This window comes from Thunnus albacares, chromosome 19 (assembly GCF_914725855.1).
Source record: "Thunnus albacares chromosome 19, fThuAlb1.1, whole genome shotgun sequence".
NCBI lineage: Eukaryota > Metazoa > Chordata > Actinopteri > Scombriformes > Scombridae > Thunnus > Thunnus albacares.
The window spans coordinates 7,527,778-7,547,883 of record NC_058124.1 but is presented as its reverse complement, the minus strand read 5'-3'; the positions used below and the strand labels follow the sequence as shown (position 1 = coordinate 7,547,883).

General features: G+C 41.4%; 1 protein-coding gene across 2 annotated transcripts; it reads right to left on the bottom strand.

The window, feature by feature from the left end:
* Positions 1-573: 573 nt before the first annotated feature.
* tent4a (terminal nucleotidyltransferase 4A) lies at positions 574-15,708 on the bottom strand. 2 transcript variants are annotated; one of them, XM_044334817.1, is made up of 13 exons: positions 14,698-15,708; positions 10,891-11,014; positions 9,590-9,636; positions 9,359-9,479; positions 8,301-8,408; positions 5,093-5,221; positions 4,670-4,883; positions 3,555-3,681; positions 3,364-3,467; positions 2,792-2,976; positions 2,167-2,325; positions 1,863-2,036; positions 574-1,212 (listed from the first exon to the last, which is right to left on the bottom strand). In XM_044334817.1, exons 1-13 carry the CDS (start codon positions 15,441-15,443, stop codon positions 1,048-1,050), a joined length of 2,403 nt encoding a protein of 800 aa, XP_044190752.1. In that variant the 5' UTR covers positions 15,444-15,708; the 3' UTR covers positions 574-1,047. The 2 variants fall into 2 exon arrangements, with proteins under 2 accessions (XP_044190752.1, XP_044190753.1); XM_044334818.1 differs by lacking the exon at positions 14,698-15,708 and adding an exon at positions 14,311-14,636.
* Positions 15,709-20,106: the final 4,398 nt, after the last annotated feature.

Here is a 20,106-nt window from a genome sequence, read left to right as displayed (position 1 = left end):
CACAAGGGACACACATACAGTACATACATACAGAGGTACACAATCTTGAGGTGGCAATGCCCAGGAGCTACCTCTTTTAGGCCAAAACAGAATTACATCCTCTCCCCTTGTTTCTCAGGATATCATAGGGTGCAGTTTTCATCCCTCCACTTCCCTCCAGGATGCCTTGGACTAACTAGACTGAGGAACAAAACTTCCACGAGGAACTTTATGTTTACCTCGCCCATTTTCACAAGTCAGATGAAGGAAAATGCAAGGAATATCAAGATAAGAGCTCCTTATTCCTTTCTGTTCCTGGTTCTCTTAATCGCACAGAGCAACACGAGTAAAAGGGTGGAGAGAGGAAGAGGAGGGGCCTTTCACCTGGGGTCCATCTCAGTCTGATGACAGACAGGCGCACACACACACGCACACAGACAGAAATACCAACGGATGAACACACACACTCCGGAGATGTTGCCTGGGGAAAGGTTTCGTAAACAAAATTAAAAACTCTACAAAAATAAAATAACTGTATAAAAAATGCCTTTACATATACACACACAAAATTAAATAAGCATTTACTTTAGTTCCAAAAAGAAAAAAATAACATTATTGCACAAAATGAAAAACCGTTTGTTCTTAAGTGTATAAACTGTGAAAAAAAGTAACACTGAACCTCAGGCAGCTTGGCTGCAAGGGTCAAGGCGAGGTCAAGTCAACTTGGCAATGGCTTCACCCCCAAGTCCAACATATAATAAACAAAAAAAACAGAAATAGACCTGAAACAAAGATGAGGAAAACAAAATACTGACAGTAACATAATACTGAAAAACTACAAAAGTGTGAACAAAAGTCATGCAGAAATGGAAAGGTATAGATAGTAGGAGGAAGATGCGGAGCTGAGGGCTGTCGTTCCATGTTGCGGCAGCCCCAAAGTGAAAACTGCTGGTCTCTGGTCCTCTGTCTGCCTGTCCATCCTCCTTCTAGACGAACGAAGAGCCAGGGTTTGCAGCCAGAGAGGAGAGGGAGGAAAAGTGGTAGGGGGGGGGGGTTAGGGAGTGGTTTCTATCTGCTGAGGCTAACCGGTAGGCTGTCCCTCTTTCTGCGCCGCCAAGTGTTGCGGTGATACTGTGTGTGCGAGTGAGCGTGTGTGTGTCCGCGGTTAGCCAGAACGGGGTTGTTGACCAGCGGCGGGTTGTGGAAGCCCTTCACGTTGAATTTGACTCCGTTCTGAGGAGGGAGAGAGAGAGAGAGGAGGAGGAGGACACAGAGAAAAAATGATGATGCACTCAAAAGGATATCATCTTTGCTCATTTGATTTTTAAATTTTAAAATGGCATGGGCAAAGGAACAAACAAAAAAGCAGGCTCATCTGGGAAAAAAGTTCAACCCGCCACTTCCACATCATTCGTAACACACTGCGTTAACCAATTATCGCAGGTGGAACACCGTGTAATGAAACAAAATGAACCCTTATGGACATTTTTAATTTGAAGAAATTATATCACATTTATTAACTGTTAATTAGCCAGTAAGCATGCTCTCTTTGGCAGTTTATTTTGTTTCCCATAGCAACAAGTACACAGCAGATGTCGCAACATCAGGCTTCAGAGCAGCAGTGTTACTGTTTACTATCAGTTATGGATTACAGATGGCAATTGCATTTTTTTTTTTTAATGTACTACACGACTAGTCTGAAGAGAGTGAGAGAGAGAGTGAGGAAAAAGATAAGTACATGGGAGAAAGAAAAACACTTAATAGAGAATGGAGACCGCTGAAGGGAGACAGAGAATGAGATGGAAAGAGTGTGAACTCTTGTGTTGTGACACAAGGTTGTCTTGACAGTGCATTTGAGTGTGTTTGTGGCATCCGGCGCCTACCTTGTGTGTGTGGCTGGAGTGGGGGCTGGGCGGAGGCTGGGGGCTGGAAGGGGCAGGGGCATGAGCATGGGCTGGGGGGGGCATGTGGAAGAAGGGAGGGAGCCCGGTGTCTATACACACCTGTCTGCCAGGTATGGAGTGCATGGCTAGACCACCGGGCAGTGAGACGCGAGCCTGAAGGACGAGGAGGAGTAATAATTAGTGATAGATAAGAGCAATGTATATGGTTATATTGTTCCAAATGTACACCTGTGATCTTATAAAATGTAGTCTATAGTGTCTGTAGCCATTGCTGTGTGCCCACCTGTGAGCCTGGAGGCATGAGCAGATGGTGTCCTCCCATGCCGGGCTTGCCGGTGCCCATGCTGAGGCCTGGCGGTAGGGCCAGGCCCAGGGGCGGGAAAGACGGGTATGGTTGCAGGGCAGGCAGAGGGACGGGGCACGGCAACGTTGAATCAGAGTCCTGCCAAACGCACGAAGTGGAAGAGATAAAGAGCGGGGCTGACAGAGAGGAAGTTACTTGCAGCTTGTGTGTATTTCCATCCAAATAATAAAATAAAATCAGATGCAAATTGAGTGTGCTTCCATCAGCCGGGAAGGAGAGAATAAAATAGGCTATACAGCATGTATTTAAATCAGGTGGAAGTAAGTCAGATATAAAATGGATAGAGGTCTGTAGCAATTTACCACTTCACCATATGTGTGTCATACCAGCTAGTGCTGACTGCATTTCATGCTGTCTGGAGGCTGAATTACGGATATATGCAGGAGTTCAACAGAGTAGCTGTTATGTCAATTGACTGTTCGCTATGTCAGAATTTATTGGGGAATACTGCACGTTTCCATCTGCCATTTAGAGTGTAATATCTTACCTACAAATGAAAAAGCATCTCTCTTGTATGTGTGTGTGTATGTGTGTGTTTCCTTACGTTGTCTGATCCAGAGAGTGAGGAGACAGAGGAGGCTGATGAGTGCTGCTGGGGGCTGGAGATGGACATGGGGGAGTCTGCGCTGTGGGGCGAAACCGAGTCCCTCTGCTGCTCTTCTGACCCGACACCACCGCCGAGCACACAGCTGGGCTCCTGCTCCGACACTGGCTCCTTGGGAGGTGAAACTAGAAAAGACGAATAAGAGCTGAGGATGGATGGGACTCACGACTGAACACACAAAAAAAAGTTCAGTAAACCACAAATTCACACTTTCCTCGCTGGATTTTATTATTCAGATATCCAGTTTTAATAGTGTTATTGCCTTCATAGACTATTAAACTCTCAAATCTTTTTGGTTCATAAACGTCCTTGACCCTGATTTCTAATTTAACGAAGTTCTATTTCAATGGATGAAATATACCTGTTTAATGAAGTGGGCATTTTCAACTTATCAGAAAAACCATTTATCCAGAAACTCCTCACACAGTGTTGGACTCAGAACATTATCGCTGACAGCACAGGCAGCTTTTTCCTCATTACGTGATTGTATATTGAAGTCTGAGGAATCGTACCTCTGTTATCCGTTCGTGCCAGATCCCTGCCCCCCCACTTGTTAATGATCCATTCCCTGTATTCGATCACTTCCTGGGTCAACCTGATTATCCTGCCCAAGGTGCTGCAGGGAGAAGAGGGAAGAGTTTAGCCGAGCAACACTATTATCTAGGGGTACCTTCAGTTCTGTTAAAAAGGACTCAACTCTGACCTTTCACAGTCTTTGTTGGGATACGACCGTGCAAGTGGTGACACAGCATGACTCAGGACAGTGTAAGCATAGTCAAACACCTGCTTGACGTGCATGGCGCCGTAGGAACCCCTGCCAACGTCATTACCTATATGAAAGCAAGACAAATACAACGATACAATCATAAACAATAAGATAAAGACGAAAACATCTAGCCAAGTAAGCTCTATTAGTAGTTATGAGTAATAGTCAAGCTTTCTCTAAACTGTTCACTGGCCGTGGGACATTACACACCAATATATAAAAATGCTGATTCTGTTTGGCACTGCAATTTGGTATTTAATATTACATCATATGGCCAAATAATAATAATAATAATAATAATAACAATGCTACATATAAGGATCTGAGGTCAATCATCGGAATAGTTTAATTAATTTAAAGTGTATGAATTGCAGACTTTAAAGCCACTATGTATAGAATATTTATGTGATTATAGCATCTTTCAAATTATTCTGATGGAATAACTTGTGTTTGTAGAAAAACAGAAAAATACAGGTAAAGATTGGTGCAGTCTATGTGTTGCATTTGACCCATTTATTCTGTGTCCTATAGCTGTCTGCCACAGTGTCATCCTTAAAACTACCACTGGATGGCACTAAAACAAGGAATTTTCAAATCCTATGCATTATGGCTTAAAGCTTTTGTTCAAAAAAATGATGAAAAGAACGTTAAAAATATATATTTTCCTAAACCAGAAATTACAGGCCCCTACTGCACAAATGTCAAACGTTTGCCATGATCTACTGTATAAGATGGCATGACCACTGGTGCAACTATGGGTCAAGTATTCCTCAGTAAATTACGTTTGGTTGTGGTTGGTGAATCTAAGCAGACTGACTGCTTTTAACTCAAAGAAAATTTGATCATGACTTTTCCATATATCAAACAAAACTAGCTTGTCGACAACTCATTTTCAGTTTTAACCCTTTGATTGTGGTGCATCTTTCAGTGCAACACAGTAATACATTTTCCCTCCTTTGCTGAAAATTTGTAGTTTGCAGAGGTATTTGTTCTTAGAGTCCGCTATTTTCTGTGTTCCAATTTTTATTTGACTCTAATCACTGTAAACACACCTGGAAGCAGTGGGTCCTCTATGCAGAGCATGGATGGCCTGTATCCATTTGTCATGGACTTCATTATCTCCTCTTTGGCTATGTATGCACCCCCATTTTTGATGCGAATCCCTGTTTTCAAGTAGTTGAAATGGCGGCCATACAACTCAAAGAACTCTATCAGCAAGACGCCCAAGTTCTCATTGGGGTTTCTGGCATCAATACGAGGATGGAGCTGGAGAGCAAGGACATGGAGACATGATTATTATGCATTTAATATGCTAATACACTACAGTTGTGCTAATATACTACAATAGTACTGCAGCTATTGTACTGTCGTGCCTGCTGTATCATCAGATACAATGCAACCATAAACTGGGCTAAGGCTGCTTCCTCCTCTTAAATATTTTCCCTTTAGAGATGTGTATTTGTGGGTTACTCTACCTGTAGGAAGCTGATGACCATTAGGATGAGGCTGTAAGAGCTGATTCCCCCGGTGAAGACTTCATTTAGATCCCTCTGTAGTAGAAACTGCTTCAGTACAAAGATCAGGTAAGGCAGCACTGGATACTTCTGAAAGTGGAAGAAGAGACAGATGTGGAATGAGAATGGTGGATGCAGTCAAACTGTGGATTGAATAGAGGGAAGAGGGTGAAGGAGTAAATCTTAAGAGAAAAGTAGATTAAAATTTGACTTTGGTTCCATTTGTATGACACACTGAGGAGAAGTGGGGCTTTCAGATGAAGTGTACAGAATGTGGTAGAGGTAGGATGAGACTACGATTCAAATGGGAGAGCAAATTATTCAAATGATTATAAGGATGTAATCTTGTCCAGTAGGGGTGTGAATCTTTGGCTGAATGGCTATTTAATTTGGTGATTCTATACAATTCAATTATTATTTTCTTCACAATTAAAGTCAGTTTAAGTTAATTTTGATTCAGTAGCTATTGGGCATCATACTGTAAATCCATGCAACTACATCTCGCAATGGAACTGAGTTTCTGTAAGATTTACCAGAGGTAGCTCCAGTCACAGAATCACAAGTTCAGTGGAAATGTTGTGTCACCTGAGTTAGTTTCGTACATTAGTCATGTTTCTATAGTCATATTGGAGCAGTTTTGCATACGGTTGCTATTTGTTTTTCTTTTGGGAAGCCATAATACTGCCACCCTCTACAAACTCCCTGCTGAAGCCACGATTATTGCGGAAGTCATACTGATTCAAACCAGTTTCTCTTCAGTAAGTGGATACAGTTGAATTATCGTCATTTATAATCAATGCAAATATGTATCTAGCTTCCAGCTGGGCCACACTTTCCACAAAAGGTATCCAATGAGGCCTCCCAGGGCCTGTGACTTGATAATGTGTTGAAACCCCAGAGGATAAGGGAATGGGAATCACAAATGTGTTCATTTTCCAAATGAGAAGGCAGTATAACCTCCTGGCAGTTTATGTCTGCATATCTGTGCCAGTGGAGCAGCAAGGCTTGGTTGACTTTTCAAATATGCTTTTAAGAAGTGAGAACAAGACTTGGAGGTATACTGATCCAACAGGCAGCATAGCAACCTGGCATGATGACCTCTCTATAACAAGACTGGACTGGAGCGTGTCTCGCCTACACATTAACAAAATCAACTAATCACTGGATTAATGTTGAGTACGCTTGTCAACAGCAGGCTTTCAAGCTGGGACATGTATTCCCAGAGAACCGTAACACAAATATGCAACAGCAACAAAAGGACAAAAGCCAAAACCTGACAGCTTGCTGGAACATCAGCACCTGGAATTCCTCTACTGCATTAGCTACTAAAAGCGTAACTAGAGCAGGCAAAGATCCACCTTCAGCAGGAATTTTGTCAGAGCCATGGGGTGAAATTCACCTCCACTGTGTAGATTTGGCAGCTTCTCGGCAACACACAGACTCATTTTGAGTTAAGTGGAGATTATACCCAGCACTGTTGCTGGGGTCTGTTCCAGCTTCACTCTGGAAATGAGATGAGCCAATACAAGATTGGAGTGAAATAAAGTGTAACGATTTCAACTGCTGGTCTGCCTGATTCACAGAGGGAATTTCCAAAGTTCTGTATTTAGACCCCACTGTAAAATGGCAATTATGTGTCTCCTCTGGTGTTTTTTTTTTTTTTATTTAAATAGGTCTGCATGACCTTTTGCGGCTCTCTTCCTACATTTCTATATGTACTGCTTTTATAGCATGTTGCGGCTTGATTTCATTTACAGGCATGTGATCGTCAAAGGTCAAAAAAGCAGGAAAATTACAGAGTGAAGAGCAAGGCGCGGCAGTCCCTCCCCTTCCTACGTACTTAACAATGCAAGTCGTTTATTAAGTATATATTGATAGATTCAGGTTCCCAAATCTGAGAATTTGCTGCTTTTCTGTTGTGTTAAATCATCATACATTATTATATATTTTGGGTTTTCTGTCTGTCAGACAAAACAAGCAGGTTGAAAAAGTCACCTTAGACAGTTTGACATTTTAAAGAGCAAATGATTAATTGTCAGATTAATCAATGATGATAATCTTTTGTCACAGCTCTAATGAGATTGGGATTATATTCTCAATTCAATTATTAGTTGTTCACTCTGTACGGTGACGGAAATCAGCTAAAAATGTCCATCTCACTTTTCTAAGAGTTCAAATTGATGTGTTTGATTGTCTTGTTTTGTCTGACCAGCAGTGCAAAACCCCAAAATAATCTGTTTACAATATAAAAACAGAAAAAAGCATCAAATCCTCAAACTGGAGAAGCTAGAATCTACAAAAATGAGGCATTTTTGCTTTTAAAATAACTTGAATGATTAATTGATGATCAAAATAGTTGCCAAATAATTTTCTGTCAATCAGCTAATCAATTACTCAACTATTTGTTTCAGCCCTGACTCACATGTTCTCAAAAGCACTCAGTGTGTTTATCAAACTTCCTTGTTGATATAATTTGTGCGCAAATGTTTTTTCTACGACTATAAATAATTTCTACACATTTACAAACTTGGACTTCTCCAGAGTTTGTTTTGTTTAAAGGATGATTTATGAGCACACACTTACTGATCATCATTTGAAATAACTAATCTGAGACAACTAGACAAACTATTCGTACCCAGGTTCACTGTAAACTCAGACTTATCGATCTCACTGTTTAGAAGTAGAAAAGTAACTTTATTTCAGCCTGAATTCTTTCTAAATCTGTAATATCTTTTATTCTGGAGGTTTAAACTCATGTCCTCTCAAAGAGGCTGTTTACACTTGGTTTTAAAATGCATTTTGTTGATCCAAACACAAGTGGACAGACACATCGACATTCACACCTGTGTATCATGCGTCTCCAAGTTGCCCAGCTGACCACTTGTGTTCAGATTTTGTTATTGGCTACGTTACTTCCACTAGAAGGTCAAAGGGCCCGTCACCTGACAAGTGCCAGATTTGTTTTGTACGGGCTAGCTAAGAAAACAAAAATGATCCAGGAACTAATATACATGGGTCACAGTGTCGGTGATTAACACAGGGACCACAAACCACATGAAAACTGGACTTTCAGCTCCGTCAGAGATAACTGAGTGGAGTTGAGTTCCCCCCTCCCCCCCCCCAAAAAAACAAGTGTAGCTGTAACCTGTGGATTTTGAAAGCATCGCACCTTAACATAGTCTTTAATGAAGCTTGCCGCCTTGACTCCAGTCTCCACGTTGAAACTGATGTCCACCTTCACTTCAGTCTCCTGGTCTGTCAGCTTAATGATTGGCACCTGATAGAAGATAAAGTGATGTGTATTAGCAAAACGTTACACTCCAGCCATCATCTAGGGAGATTAAGGAAAAAAACAAAACAAAATGAGCGTCTGCGCTAACCGGCAGTCTTTTAGATCACATTTTCTAAAGAAATCACATATCTGAAATGATCATTCCGCCATCATTTTCTTATTATCATGTCAGTCAAAACAACATTGAAGTTCGCAGTGGTTTTCCTGGTCTTGTGCACACCCCACAGAATGAGTGTGTATACTACTGAGCTACTATTCTGAAAACTACTGCTGCTATAAACACTCAGTGACTTCACCACAGTAGAGGCCCACATGACCCGCACTGAGGTATTTTATGCATTTTTGGATCTGCAGAATAATGGCTTGACTATCCACTGTTTTTTTTCATATTATAGAGGCCAGTAAACAGAAAACTGTATATTCTCTTTTAAAAACAGGAAGATGACCACTAAGTCCACCACAGCTGGCAGAATGTGCCACCTCTCATGCAAACAGATGGAGGACACTAATTGAGTCTCACAGGTTGGTGCACCTCTTTTTCCCCCTCATCTTTTCACAGAGATAAAAGAGTAACTGAGCCAAAGCTTTATACTTTTCACTGACCATTTGAAGTCCAAAAGAACTTTTCTAGGAATGTAAAAAGTGCTGCCAAATTTTGATTTGGCTGGGTTTGTTCCAAATCCCTGTTTGGTTTCCCATTAACTGAGGTTGTAATATTTTATTACAAACTGAAGAATAAAACATTTAAGAAGACCGATATTAAAGCAAATATTTTAAACGAGCCATAAAACAAGTCTATGACACAAATCAGTTTTTATTGCATCGGTGTTCATGGAACAGTCACAATCACTCCTGTGTTTGATAGACATGTGCTGCAGCAAAGCAGCGTGGCTTTATTCAAGGACAATATGAACTCAGCATGGCAGACTACTCACTGTAGCCTTGTCCAACACTTTAATGGAGAAAGGTTCTGCCACATTATGCTTGCGAAGAGCTTGTTCTAGCTCTTGCAGTGGGGGTCGCTCCCATTTCCCAAACACCACAAGGTCGATGTCACTGAGGGGGAAAAAAAACAAACAGTCACAATTAAAATACTGAACAGCAAAACAAGCCAAGTATAGAATGCTCATTAACACTTTTCTTTAATTATAAATAATAGGTCTTGCCTTGTTGGAAGGTACAGCCCTGTGCTGAAGCTGCCAAATATTTGGACCTGCAAAAACAATGTTGAGGTGTTAAAATATGAAAATGAGGACCAATGTCACCAAAGTTCAACTACAAGCCATAAAGACACTATACAGGAAATGAGGGACTACAAAAGAACCAAACATCCACTTTTCAAGATCTCTCATATCACATTCTAATTATAAAGGGCTTGGCTACATGCGTTTGTCAGTGCAGATCCTGTATCGTACAACAGCTCATTTACTAATGATGTATACTATACTCCAGTGAAATGTTTGCAAACTAGCAGGAACTAGGTATTTCCGGGTTCCACTTCAGAGACCGTAAATGCTGCCAAGTTGAGAACGCTGCCAAATTAAGTATACAATGACTGGGGGGAAAAATGCTGTGTTTGTGGGCTGTGAGCGAAAGCTCTCCAAAGGAAGCGGAGTGGAGTTCTTTCCTTTTCCGTCTGGGAAATACGACAAGGCAATAGCACAAAGACGGGCCGGGATTAATAGGTTGAAATGAAAAGGGAGCTGGTACAAATCAGAGGCTTGATCCATTTACCTGACAATCTGGCTCACAGTGGAAGTGGGGAAGACTGGCAGCCAACAAATCACTGCTGTGCGTGTTTTACATGATTAAGTAATGAGAAGAGACATTACATCAACCTTACCTTGCTGGACAGTACTACCCAACCAGCTGCGAGACACTCCACTTTCTCTATTTTGTGTTATTAACACACAAACGTGTTTTTAAAAATCATGTGGCATGAGGAAATACAAAAAGTACACTAAAAATGTGATTCTTAAAAAAAAAAAGTCAGAATAGAGTCAGTTTTGTGGAACTTGCAGCAAAGGTGTTACAACTTTTACTGTCTTTAATTAAAAAGTGTCTGCTCTGGAACAGCCAAATAAAAAAATCCTATCAATTGATGTAAGTTTGACAGCGTCTCAAGCACCTGACTAACTATTAAAATAACTGAAAACAAAGTTTTGCAAATTCCAACTCATCCACCTAAACTCATGCAAAAGTAGTTATAGAACAGAAAACAGCATAAATACGCAATATGTTGGTATTATCTTGTACAAACACTGCCTCACCTAAAACAAATTGATGTAAAAACACAGCACCTCAACAATGATTTATGAGCAAACTGAGATCACCATTTGTCTGCGTGCCAATAATTCCCCCTCCGGGAATGGCCTGTATGATTTAAAAGATTGCCCTCCAAGATATTAAGATCCTGAACGAGGGAGAAATTGATCCAAATAAACGCAGGCGTATATGTGTATCTTACATCTGCAGTGGGCCACAGCTCCTTGATGATCATCTCTATCCGGTTCACCACCTCTTTCCTCATAGCTGCCTCCTCTGGTCGAGGAGACATGAAGTTGTAGAAATCCATCACCTCCTCGTGGAGTCTGGGCAGGAAGGATGAAGGGTTATTCTCACCACATTAAGACTTATGCTACACACACACACACATACCACCAAACCTGGACTGAGAAATGAGACTGTATATGATTTGAAACATGTCTTCCCTTTTGGAAAATTTCATATTTTTCCATTGCAGACTTGTATAGAACTAACAATCTGATGAGGAAATCTTCTAAAAATGGCCTTACACAGATACAAGATTTTGGCATGCTATTTGGAAAAAAACAAAAAAAAAAATAAAAACCCTCTCCAGATGGCCCAAGATATGCTTTCTTGTTATCACTGTTCTGATTAACCCCCATCATGCCAGAGCTAGGAAAGCAAAGTAACAGTATAGTATGTTCAACTGGAAATATTGTATTGTGTAGTTGATGGTTCCTTATCTTCTACTTTACTAAAGGCCTGTCAGATTACCAAAAGAACAGGATGAATAGCAATACACTGGATTAGTATTGGCACTGATACAGAAATGGATCAGGTTTCAACCAGACGCGACCGATTTGGACATGTCTGAAAATTTCTAGAAAGCTGCGATTTTACTTGGAATTAGTTCAAGCTTAAAGGTGCAGTGTGTAGAGTTTGGTGGCATCTAGCGGAACAAACTTGGCAGAAATGGAATATAATGTTCATAAGTATGTTTTAATTAGTGTATAATCAAATGAAAATAAGAACCATTGTGTTTTCATTACCTCAGAATGAGCCCTTTGTTTCTATATAGGGAGCAGGTCCTCTTCCACAGAGCCTGCTATGTTTCTATGGTAGCCCAGAGCGGACAAACCAAACACTGGCTCTAGAGGGGGCCTTTCGCATTTTTTGTGAGTTTCACGGCCACCGTAGGTTCTCCTACATGCTTGGAAGGGGAGGGGGAGGGGTATTCAGTTGGTTGCAATCTGCAGCCTCACCGCTAGATGCCGCTAAATCCTACACACTGGTCCTTTAATGTACTGTTGTTTCAGCATTTATTTTCCTTTTTTGGTAAATGCTACTTTAGAATCATAACTGTGTGAAACAAGACTCAAAATCACACTCATTTTTAGGATCAATAATCATTTGAGTCAAAGCCTGTTTCCATAACCTGCCGAAAGCGTGTCCTATGCATAACAACTGTAACCTTAGCCCTCAACCAAACCGCTTGCCCAGAAATAAGCAAGTACTACAAGGAGTAGTACATAGTAAGAAGGGAGGGAGACTTTGGAGAATTCTTATCTCAACATCAGTGCTGACATTTGGTCCTCACAAAAGACTAATTTTTGATTGCGATTTACACCAAGGTTTGGAGAGAAATGTGAAAGGAGTGCTTAGTGAAACACTGTGGGCCACATTATCCACAGTTATACAGTCTTCTTGTTATTGCAGATATGGTTTTGTGTTTGGCAGCAGAGGGGCACATATAATGTAAAGATTTCGGACCAGTCAAATGCCTCAGAACAGTGGATCTCTGTTCAACCCCATGGCCATTCATTTTTCTAGGAATGCATGCCATGATGTCAGTGTGAAATACAGAACAGGGAGACTGTCACAATCAATTACCAGAGGCCTGGAGGAAATGCAGTCAGCCCATGTGCCCACTCCTTAGTGAAAACTCTCTGCCAGCAAGCCAGTTAGGCCAGGACGTATACATGCCAATAGTCCGCTGCTTACAGAAGGCGTAGGTATTGTTGGGCCCCCCACAGTCAAAATTAGTGCTAGCACAGCCGTCCCTGGCACACTAGTTTAGAGTCAAACATCTCTTTAACAACTTTAGGCCATAATATCTAAGTAAACAACAGTGTTCGCTGTTGTAGTCTATGACCGCATTATTATGACAGCCCTGTATCTTAGTGAAGAAGTAATGTTTTTAACAGATGGGTTTCTATTAACCCAACCATAACCTCAAATCACCACAATTTGAATCCCGCAACAGTGAACCGACCATTATTTGTATTTTCAATTTGGAAAGCAAAATCCCTCTATGTGGGACTTCAAAGGACGTCCCTGAAGGCAAACCACTGCAAGAGCAGTGAGTGCACAAGCCAAAACTTGCATCAGAAATCTTGTAGAACCGTGAATATACAGAGCAAATGAAAGATGTTGTTCTTTCACTATTTACAGAACAAATTATTCGAGAAAATCTTAAAAATTTCAGTTGACAAAAGGGCTAGTGCTACTGGGCAACTCAGCATCAAGCATGTGGAACTGCTATCATGACAAACACCAATTCCTTGTACAGAAAATTCCCAGATAGGTGCAACCAGCCATTACAAATATCACAAGTTCCTGTAACACATTTGAAAGTTTCTTGGTCATTTGCTTTGTAAGGGGGCTTCTGTCAGAACAAAATGACTACAATTATAACATTAAAAATATATACTATAATGCTTATACTAACATACTCAGTTACACAGCTCTTACTACATCAACAATGTGGGTGTTGTGCATTTACACAACATCCGCTAGTCATTTATGAATACACAATGGCTAGAAAAACAGACATCAAACCAAAAAGTAGTTAAGCTCTACTCAGACTGTGTTCACATAAACTGATATTGTTGCTGCAGTCTCTTTTATCAATAGGAAATATGTACACATGTGAAGAGATGTGTCCGTAAATGTTTACAAGTCCCACCCCTGTCTGTTATGCCACACTGATGGAGAGCTCCATAAAGAATGAACTGGAAAAAGAGAGGACTGTGACTGCGACCAGAATAACTTTTTGGGAAAAAATGCCATTTATCCATAGTTGACTACAACAGTAGTCAGAACATGTGCATCATTTAACTTGCTTACAACTAAGTTTCGCTTCATTATGTTACAATCACTTGGTGTAATAAAATGTAGTGAAAAGTAATGAAACATAAAAAAATTAAGATCCCCCTTTCAATACAATACTTTCACCATGCCCTCACTGTGCAGAGACTGATTGCTTTATGATCAGGAATAGTTCAGGCACATTGGAGAGTTACTGGACAGTAGTAACTTCACCAGCATTACCGTTACACAAGTTACAGTGTTATCCAACCCCGTTAGCTAAAACCTGAGCAGGGCTGTAGTCTTTTATAATTATTTTCGTGAGTCTACGAAAGAGTTTCAACTCTACTTTCTAATTCAGCATAACTGTATTCGGTCAACGAGGAGAGTTTATCAAATTCTGTTTTTAAATCTCTGGTTTCCTAACTTTGAGTGTGCTGCTGAAAAAATGGAAAACCGTTAACGTTAGTTAGCTAAGTTAGCTTGGTCAAGCTCGCAAACGGGCAACAGTTAAAAGCAACACATCCGGTTAAAACCGTCTAAAAATACATACACATTTGAAACAAGCACTATTCAATACATGTCGGCGATTCCAATAAGATGAGTTTTCTAATCATTCTTCGTAACAATTTGATACAAACTGCTGTTTTTGGGACCTCCTAGTTCAAACTTCAACAAAATATCACATAGCTTCCGGTGTTGTTCTGGCCGTCACTCGGTGTCTTTACGCAACTAACGGTAGCCTTTTTTTTTGCTATCCAGCAAAAACAGCCCAACTCCAGTCTGGTGGATGCTCTGGCGTATTCAAACTGCGTTGGGAAACGAATAACTAACGTAGTTTGTAACATGATACTTAATACACATAGTTACACAAGAACCAACAACATATTTTAACCAATAAACCTGCGGGCAAAACGTTAAAAGACGTTCAACCACTCACCCGAGGACCCCGGGGTTGTACTTCCTCGTCTTCCAGGGCGTCCAAGTGCTCGCATAATTGCCATTAGTGCAGTTAGAAAGCAGGTAATTCATCCCATAAGTGCTCGCCTTGTTGTCACTTTTCCTCCGGCCTGGATGGTGACTGTGTGTGTGATTTACAGGTGCAGATGGGTGAACCTGGTGACGCTTCACGCAGATCTGCTGTAGATTGAAAGCCGACTGCTCCTGTAGGTGACGGTGATGATGATGGTGGTGGTGGTGGTTGTTGTGGTGGTAAAGGTTGACATTATTGTCCATGCTGTCGCTCAAGTTGAAAAGCAGATTGGCACCCCCGACGTTTTTATTAACATTTCCACCCATAGTCCTCTCTAGTGAGCAGCTGTCCGTCCCTGAATCCAGTGAGGACGACGGAGAGGCAGATCCCGTCTTCTGGGGCAGGGTTTTCCCCTCACCTGGTTGAGAAGTGTTAGCCGCGGTGAAAGAGTTGTTCCCGTTGGATATCGCAGTGCCGTTCATCATGATGCTGCTGCTGTGATGGCTGCTGCCGTTGCTCTTGCTCGATGCCACATTTTTTAAAACATCCAGCGCAGCGAAATTCACGCACTGGTTGTGGTTCTGATTGTGGAGCTGCTGCTGCTGCTGAGCGGAGAGTGTCCGTACTCCCTGAGAGGTCTCCCAGACGTGCATCCATAAGGCGTTCGCAGGTCCTTTCTGTTCGGGCTGAATCCAAGCTACCCTCGGATCCATTCAACTTCTCTCTCTGGTTAAAACCCCCCCCGACAAGTATCTAACTCACACTGGCGAGCCCGTCGTGATTCTGCGCCGCCTCCTGGACCTTTCAAAAGGTCGCTATGCTGTCCGGGGAGTACGAAAAGAGACGTATTTAAACATTAAACCGAATTAGGACCATTGATAAAGTGGCCCCTTTACACCGCTAGCTGGGGAAAAAAACGCTAGTCGATTCCTACGGGAATTCAATATGGCGTATTCTCTTCAAATCCATGCGCATGCGCTCTACGAGGGGTTTCTTAAACCATGACTGCGCCCCCCATCCGCCCACTTCTTCATCACTCCTTCATCACTCCTCAGCCGGCCGGGTGATGAATTGCACAGAATAAATATTTGAATTTTGATTTTGATAAATATTTAATTGAACAACAAATGAATTACACGCTAAAAACGTCAATAATGAATAAGGATCCTGTGGAGCAAGGCCTGGGGACCCAGAGGTCCTTGTACACTACTCCTCCTCTCCCTCCCCCCTAGCCATCACCAGTGGGTGGGTGGGTTCAAAGGGGATCCCCCCATCAACATGAGGCTGGACAGTGGCTAAATCTTGCAGGAATGACAGTTGTTAACAACATAGACACAAACAGCTATCCCAGGGTAGTGGCATATATTTGAACTGAAATTAGAAAGATGTTACAAATTTATATGTAAGTGTATCTCTATTTAGGAGGGCTCTGACAAAAAAAGCTCACTGTAAATATTAGAAATTTTGGGAAAAAAAAAACAGAGCAACATGAGCATTTAACAAAAATATATTTCACATAAACAGTAGACAGAGAGCGAGACCACATTGTGTTGTCAGCTGGCATCTGAAATACTGCTGGGGGCCATAATCACAACCTCTGGCCTTGAAATGCTGCTCTCTCTCTCTCTCTTTCTCTCTCTCTCACACACACACACACACATACAAACGGGAGAAAGCCACATTACATTCCACTGGGTAACACATTGAGCTTTTTCACTGTCTAAGTGTAAATGGAGCCTCTTCCTTTTCTGTTTATTATTTCAGATGTACGCTGCGGCCCCTCAATCCAAATGCTCTTTTTCAAGGGGCAATACACAGCAGGTGGTGTTGATCACTCCAGAGTCTGTATGCAGCCCAGGCCCAGTAACAGCCATCTCCCAGCCCATTAAGCTCTATGATGGAGTGGAGGCAGGCTGGATAAGGCATAACCGGCACCTTCTGGGATGCATGAAAAAAAAGAGAGAGCGAGGGAGAAAGCTTCTTGCATAATGCCCGCCCCTGCTACTCACGTGCAGCATGTGACAGACTCAAGGAAAACCCCCCCAGAGCAAACTATGTGTCAGCTAGGATATGTAGCTCTCTCTATAACACACTCAGGCATCCACACAGCTGCTCAGCCCCACTGTATGCCTATAGAAATCTAAGCTCCTCTTTCTATTGCTCTCTATCGTACGCTATGTGATACGCAGGCATTTGAGTGACACACCAGATTGAATAGGTTATTCCTCTCATCTCTCATGTCACAGTCTCGGCTCAAGCCAAACGCTGCGGCTGTGTGCCAGTGTGCGCGCGTGTGTGATTTCAAGGCTGGTTTGCCTCATTGTCAGCTTTTATGGGATTACCACATTGGTGACGACTGGACCATAGCTGACAGATGCCTAACACACACACAGACACAGACACAGACACAAACACACACACGCACACATATATATATATATATATATATAAACAGAGACATGGCTGGAGGAGTCAACAGTATGCTCATAGGCGTAATAGTAACAGTAGATAATATTAAAGAACCAGGCAGTTGTCTGAGACTGCATGCGGCTTGAATGGTAATGAGGCCGCGGCATGTTCCAGATATTTAACCCACATTAGTGGAAAGCTGCATTTACACTGTTACATCAACGTTTATTTCAGATTTCTGCACATGAGCATATTGCCTGTGGTGTGTCAACCCCACTGTGGGGCTATACAGTATAACCAGGACAATTTAATTGATGCAGAGCACCTGAGACCTTTTTCACAGCAGACATTTTGACTTGTCATAACAGGAAAAGCACAGGTGTAAGTTACTAATAACATTAACAATGGCTCTGTTCCATTTAGGTGATAGGTCAGCGAGCCAGCATGCACAATATGAGGGCTTTGAAACGTGCACACGTAAATGGAATTCAGCCATGACCAGCGGTGTGTGGTCCATTAAGGGTGCTGGGGCACCGTCTCTCCTGCAATTCCAATTGTGAAATACATATTTTAATGAAAAAACGTTTTTTTTTTTTTTATTGTTGTGTTGTGTGTGTATACATTTCAGTTGTTACTCTCATATAAATCATACATAATTACAGAAACGTGCAATGATTAATGAAAAAGCTCTGCCTCCAATCTTTGTGTGCTGAAGGGTGTATTTTTCTCCACTGGATGGTGGTATGTGTGTTATATGTTCAGCTTTTCCTGGTGGCCTCTGATTGGTTGACACCGCACGCTGAAAATAAGTGGATCTGGGCCATAGTGGCTAGCTCTGGGTCTGAAAAGTGAAGCCAATGTGGAAATGTCTTAAACCTAAATCTTTCTAATGGCCAGCAGTGGGTGACTCCACTGGTTGCAAAAAATGACCCTACTTCTCACTTGATTCATTACATCAGTAAACTGTTTCCTAATGAGTTAATGGTCCCAATCACTAGTTTCAAGTCTTCTTCAATACAGCATGATGTTCATTTTGTAAATTATGGTCCCATTTAGAGTAAAATAGATTATAAAGCAGTGTATGCTTTTGGGCCGGTCTACTTTGTGATTGACAAGTCGCTACCATGGCGACAACATAGATTACGTAACGTAACCATGGCTGATAAAAGACCCTCTAAGGAGTCAGCTGTTCAATTTTTTCAGGTAAGTCCATTTTGTTTTAATGGTTTTGCTAGTGAAAATTATTATTAGCATTATCACAGTTAACCATAGACTGTAAATGCACAGTGCTAACCAAGCTAGCAGCTTGTGCTAGGGTCAGCTCCACCCTCTCATCCAAATCTGGTCACTTCTGGCTCCAAAAATCCATTTAACGGTCAAATCCAAGATGGCGACGGTCAAATCGCTAAACTCGTGGCTTCAAAACGGCAGTCAACAAACCAATGGCTGATGTCTGGTGACAACATCCATATTTTTTTTACAGCCTATGTCTGGGGCGGAAAATTTTATGCCCAAGAAATGTTGCAACATTTGACGGTTTTTCACCCAATTGCGGCTTCCTCATTAGATAACATTTACTCCCTTAAAGGGGGTAAACAAAGGCAAAACGTACATGGATTGCTGTGGTACTGTGGCAATAATTGTAAAGTAAAAGCAGTTGCTAAGTGGCCACCAAAAGATACTTTTTTAACTTTTAGAAACCACTAGCCTAGCTGTTAGCCACCAGTAGCTGGCTCCCTGCTACATTGTCCGGTGCCTGCTCATGGCCAAAACACACAGAGCTACCCAGAGCCATAGCCCCGAGTAAGGCCAGTTGTCAACCTGCACCACCTACAGGAAAGCAAAGTAACATTAAAGTAGCAGTTTAGACATGCCGCTGTGCTCCATCCACAGGAAAGGAATAATATAGTTTCATTAATTTTAACATTGGCACCATCTGTATGAGGGAGCTGCACTTTTTTGTCCTTTTGATACAGTAAATGCTATTTGTTAGCATGTATGAGTCTTTATGTTTTTCATGCATTTCTTTTGCACATTTAGCTTTTTATAAATCATGTTTTTTTTTATTACTTATTTTAAACTAACTAGTGTTGGTACTAACTAATGTTATGTTAACTGGAGCATATTTTGTGTGTCTTTTGTCCAACAGGACTGCCGTTCTGGTTAGCATAGAGAGGGACGGAGGGGATCCTAAGAACATTTTAGTCATAGGCAAAAACATATAGACAAAAAAAAAAGCACCACAGTTTTGCAATGGATAATTACATGAATTATTTCACTACAAATTTTGGTCTAACTGAAAGAATTTACATATTTGGTTTACAGCCAGAATAGTTAGCTCTGGTTAGCTGACTGTTTTCACAGTCACATCTCTATTGGTCTAGTACCAGAATACTTGCATACATTCATACATGTTTTGACAGAAAAAATAAACTTTAACTAATATTTGGTGTTTTAAACCTCATGAACACAAACACAAAAAGGAGCAGCCATAAAAAAAAGAATAGTAAAACTGCAGCTATAACACTCTTTGTCTGCAGGTGGTACAAGTGTTAAAATTAAATCAACTATTTCTATCTTTGCCTGTAGGAGGTGACATTGCAGGTCCAGACTGCCACTGCTGTTGCTTTTCTTTCCTACAGGTGGTGCAGTCTGAGGAACTAGCCTGATATTGCAGAGCAGAAACATGAAAAATGTGAGTTTGTGAGTTACAAGACAGTTCATTGAAACGCTTTGCATATAAAAAGAAAATCCCTTGGTGTCCAGCTGAAGACAAATGGCATTATACTCAGATGGCAGCCTCAGTAAATACAGGCCGTGTAATATAGTTATGCAATTACAAGAAGCGTGGATAAAGAGGATACACAGAGGAAATAGCCTGGAAGAGACAGACATCGGGGACCTCTAACATGAAGGATGTCAGTCTGCATAGCTTTCACCGACATGCAGCCTTCATTTTTCATCACA

Excerpts from the sequence above, each read along its gene's own strand:
- tent4a (XM_044334817.1), bottom strand. The coding sequence starts at position 15,443 with ATGGATCCGAGGGTAGCTTGGATTCAGCCCGAACAGAAAGGACCTGCG. Across the intron at positions 3,468-3,554 it reads CCCAACAAAGACTGTGAAAG|CACCTTGGGCAGGATAATCA; the intron begins GTCAGAGTTGAG and ends TTCTCCCTGCAG. Across the intron at positions 1,213-1,862 it reads ACTCCAGCCACACACACAAG|AACGGAGTCAAATTCAACGT; the intron begins GTAGGCGCCGGA and ends CTCCCTCCTCAG.